The following is a 4,728-nucleotide window of genomic DNA, read 5'->3' on the forward strand; positions in this document are numbered from 1 at the left end:
ACATACTAAATAATTATAAGTAGTCTAGAAAGATTGAATTTGGCTAGAAAGAGAAAAGGGGCATTTCCTTCCAGGTGACAGCTACTGAATCACGGCTGTTAAGTTTATCTGAATATGGTTAGTTGCCATCTTATTCAGCAAATAAGTGTAGCCAAAGCAAGCCAAAGATCTCACCTTTAAAACAAAAGCCCACTATTCATCATTGTCACTGTAAAGGCTGCTGCAATGTGATTATTACATTAATTCTAAGGTGCTTGGATCATTTGATCTAGTTTTCTAGTATGTAACATTCAGATGATCTGAGAGTGAATTGGAAAGCTCTTGCTCTGACCACATTTCATTAGTCTTCAGGCTTTACAGTACACTTCATACTTCAGCTTTGTTCCCAGTTTAGTTCCTCCTATATGTTCTTCAAATGCTTTGTCCATTTTCTCATTCTGATCTTCACTGAAAAGATTCTTCCAGTCACTTATACCACCTTCAAAAAAGCAAAGGAACTCTTGAAAACCAAGAAATTTTATTATTTTTTATTCTATAGATCTGTCATTCTTGTTCCATTGTACACTAAATGGAGTTGATCCAGTTTTCAAGATAAAACCACTCATTTTTGCACCAATATAATTTTGTGAAGTCAGTGGAGCTACGGATCTGTGAAACTGCTATAATGCAAAAGAATGTACTCCTCTTCAGGTGACTGTGTCCAAAAAAGCAGCCTAAAGTCCTGTTTCCCTGCAGCGCTCTACTCCAGTCAGTTATGACTGACAAGGTGGAGGATCATGAAGGCTTGATTAAGAATCATCTGGCATGAGGCAGAGCTGGGTTTCTGCTTCCTTGGCAGCTTGAGTTTTTATCCAGTGACTTCTTTAGTGTAAAATGCAGAAATAGATTCTGACAGACAGATTTGCCCTCTCATGTCTGTCCCCCCTACACTACACTGCAAAAGTAATACCCTTCTGTTTCACCTTCTCTATGTATCTGATTCTTGCATGCTTGGCTTACTTCTAACCTGTGAGTGTGAACAGGGGGTTGGCAGTGGCCCTTTCAGGAGATCCTACACCCTCCTAAAAAGTGTGATCATGTCACTCAGGCTGAGTTTGGCCCAGTTTTGCCTGCTCAGGTAAGCCTCTAATGGCTGAAGAATCAGTGATCTTGGCGCAGAGATGAAGAGGACTTCAGACACATGACAGTTCCTCCTTCCTGCCAGTCATCTGTGGACCTCTAAAATTTGCTCTATGCAGTTGCTTCTCCCGTGCTGGCTGCAGCTTGCTGCCAGAACCTTGCTGGGTCTCTTCCTCACCAGTGCTTCTTGACTAATCTTCTCAAGCATAACAGTGATAAACTGCTTGATACTAATCTGTAATGCTAATATATGTGCAAAAAAGAAGCAAAGGATGGGTGGCCCAAGTTCTTGAGAGCATGACATTTCTATCTCTGGACCTCTTGGAGTTCCTACCTTTGCGAAAGAGAACACTGCCAAATGCCCCATGGGTCTTCTGTGAGTTGTTCTTCATTGACTGGAAGCTGCTCCTCTCTACCACGCTCTGAAGCTCTTTGTCAGTCAGGGAAATCCCAAAGAAAGCAGCAATGTTTTTCACACCCAGGACTGGATTCTGAAAAGAGGAATGTAACATACCACATGACATTTGAAGAAATTACACTGCTTTCCAGGGTGTTTGCACTTCCCTACATCTCTCTGCTGGCTACATATATAGAATATTCATAGACTTCAGTAGGACTGCAGTGGTACATAGTGTTTCTCTTCTCCATAATTATTTCAGAGGAGATATGAGCTGTCTTCCTATAGATAACACAAGATTGTACATGATTTACAGTTGAGCAAAAACTACACTGTTGAATATATAAAAGCTCCCCCAAAAAAATTACAGGGGATTTTGATTTACAGTGATTTGGGCTTATATCACAGATAAAGAGAAAACAAGAATCATTTTCACAAACAAAATTTTAAAAAGGCTTTTAAGTTTGAATTTCACATTTCCTTCCCTTAAAACAAGAGTTTATCTCATACAGTATCGTGCATTTTGAATACACTACATCAATATAATGGTTAATTGGTTTAGGAACAAATGCTCTTTGAAGTATAAAATATTTGTAACTATTGGTAACCTCACCTCTTTTAGCTCTTCGTAAGTTATTGTCATAACATTTTCCCTATCAGCATATTTGTTCCATTTGGAAAGGTACTCAAAGTAGCATCCCCAGGGCACTAAATAAAACAAAAGAATCCTAAGATGAAGCATAAATGAAGATTAGACAAGCTCCTTATGAAATAAACCAACTTTTATTCCTTAAGTTGATCCCTCAGCCATGGCCATTATTAATCATGTATATGTCAGAGTTTACACCCTTCTGTGGGAATTATGGGGTTTTGCTCCAGGCTGTTCTGATACGTGCACGTCTCAGGCATATGGTACAATTTGTAAGTCAGTATGGTAATACTTGTATTTCAAGACAGATGTGAGTCCACCAAAGAGCTACCAGTATTCAAACCATCTTACAGACTCCCTTAATCCAGTTTAAAACCTTTTTTAAGCCTCCCTTTTGCTGGCCATGTGATACGCCAAACTGAAGAATTTATGCAATTTTAAACTAGTGGGATTATTTTCTTTCTTTTTTAATGTGTTAGACTTAGTCCAAATCATTCCTCTGGTCCAATATGGCATGTAGGTGTTCAGACATCTGCGTGGGCACAAGATGATGGACATCGGAGAGGAGGGGTGAAGGGGATCCAAGATAGAGATAAGGAGGAACGGCTTCTTCCAGAGAAAATATCAGTTTGTGTAAGTTAAAGCAGTTTGTGGAAGTGCAGTTTTGATAACAATTTAACCCTAGGAAGTAAGACAAGTACTGTAAACTTTAGTTCAAATTTCTAACTTTCTGTCTTTAACGTCTGCTTTTGTACTGTAAACCAAAAAATCCTAGTGAAGCTGATTTACGAAGTGCAAGGTTTTTAGACAAAGTCAAAGCATTGAATAATTGACACAGACAGAAGAATATACTGTACTTTTCTTTGTCATGAAAGCTACGAAGAAATCATCCCAGGTCTCATAGGAGGGAAGAGGAGACATGGCATTGGAAAAATGGTAAAAAGATGTAGCTACATCTTTTGGATTGCGAATCAGCAACAATATCTAGAAAAAAAAAATATTGTATTTGTAGAGAAAGATATAACAGACAATAGTATGAAGAAAAAACAATAATCTACTTCATAATTGCAGTTTGGGGAATTTCTATCATCTTGTATAAAACTTGCAGAATCAGCAATTTCATTCTAAATTCAGAAGGTGAAGCATTTCACTTTGCTTCAGTACCTAATGAAGATGATTGCCTATAATTATTAAAATATCTTTTACAGATTAATCAAATTAATTATGCAGAATCTAAGTATGTTTTGTTCGATACAAGCATCATTCATCATTTAGGTAGTGGGGAAAAAATCACAAAAATACAAATTCTCTCTGAAACTTGACACACTGAAACCATCACTTGTGACAACACCATGAAATGCCTCCCATAGGAGATTGTGTCAAAATACATTTTACTGCTGGAGGATTTGTTCTACCTCCCATCTCGCTATCTCGCTTGTGGAGACTGACACAAAGGTGTCAATAAGGATGAACTGAGATTAAGTGAGATGAATGGCAGTACTTAAATAGGCATGTAGAAATGGCCAGGCTGAACGCTTAAGTGTAAAAGTGATTCTGATAATTGGCAGAAAAGTACTAAATTGGCTTTAAAAAAAAAATCTGTTGGGGTGTTTGCTTTCAAGACATTAAAATCAGCACTCACCTTGACTTTATTTTTGAAGATAGACCTGGGAAGATTTTCAGGAAGGAGATGAGTAAATATAACTCTTCGAGAAGGTAATTTGTTCATTCGCTTTAAGAATTGGAAGGAGGAAAGAGGACAGTTCAGTTAGTACAAGTATTCTTTTATCAGCCTCTGATAAAATATTGCCTTGCTAAACTTATCAACAATTATTGGCTCACAGAAGTACTTCTTTTTTGTGAGCATTATTCTGGGATCTTAGTGGACTGCTCTGAGTAGCTCTAATCTTCAAAAGCCCCCAAGAATAAGCGATTGGAAACAGATGTATTTTTCCTAATTCTCTTCAGTGATGATGAATTTAACATGTTCTATTAGACAAAGAATCAAATCTAAAGGTAATGTGCAGACTCCAACTGGGGCTATGTGAAAGCTGAAGGATCTCAAGGAGAGAGAGAAGGGGTGAGGAGAAAGAGCTAGTAAAAGAGACAAAAAAAAAAGTATTTCAGTATTTGACATTTCATGAAATTCTTCTTAAATGCAAAACATGCTACATTGAATTTCTGCAGTTCTTGCATATCTAATGAGTATGTGCTCCTCTCAAGCCCTCTGAAGTGTCACAGAACCATAGAATTGTTTAGGTTAGAAAAGACCTTTAAGTTCATTGAATCCAACCATTAACCTAGCACTGCCAATTCCACCACTAAACCATGTCCCTAAGCACCACATCTGCACGTCTTTTAAATCCCTCCAGGGGTGGTGACGCAACCACTTCCCTGGGCAGCCTGTTCCAAGGCTTAACAACGCTTTCAGTGAAAATTTTTTTCCTAATATCCAATCTAAACCTCCCCTGGCACAACTTGAGGCCATTTCCTCTTGTCCTATCACTTGTTACTTGGGAGAAGAGACCTCACATCCACCTCACTACAACCTTCTTTCAGGTAG

At 38.2% G+C, this 4,728-nt stretch overlaps 1 protein-coding gene across 1 annotated transcript; it reads right to left on the bottom strand.

The window, feature by feature from the left end:
* Positions 1-347: 347 nt before the first annotated feature.
* LOC104080707 (sulfotransferase 6B1-like) lies at positions 348-3,897 on the bottom strand (the record flags this gene model as incomplete). The annotated part of the gene is made up of 5 exons (XM_009583187.1): positions 348-478; positions 1,454-1,610; positions 2,130-2,224; positions 3,023-3,149; positions 3,808-3,897. Coding segments are annotated over 5 exons (600 nt in total), but the record flags the coding sequence as incomplete, so codon positions are not given.
* Positions 3,898-4,728: the final 831 nt, after the last annotated feature.

The sequence above is a fragment of the Fulmarus glacialis genome, unplaced genomic scaffold (assembly GCF_000690835.1).
Source record: "Fulmarus glacialis isolate BGI_N327 unplaced genomic scaffold, ASM69083v1 scaffold6678, whole genome shotgun sequence".
Lineage (NCBI taxonomy): Eukaryota > Metazoa > Chordata > Aves > Procellariiformes > Procellariidae > Fulmarus > Fulmarus glacialis.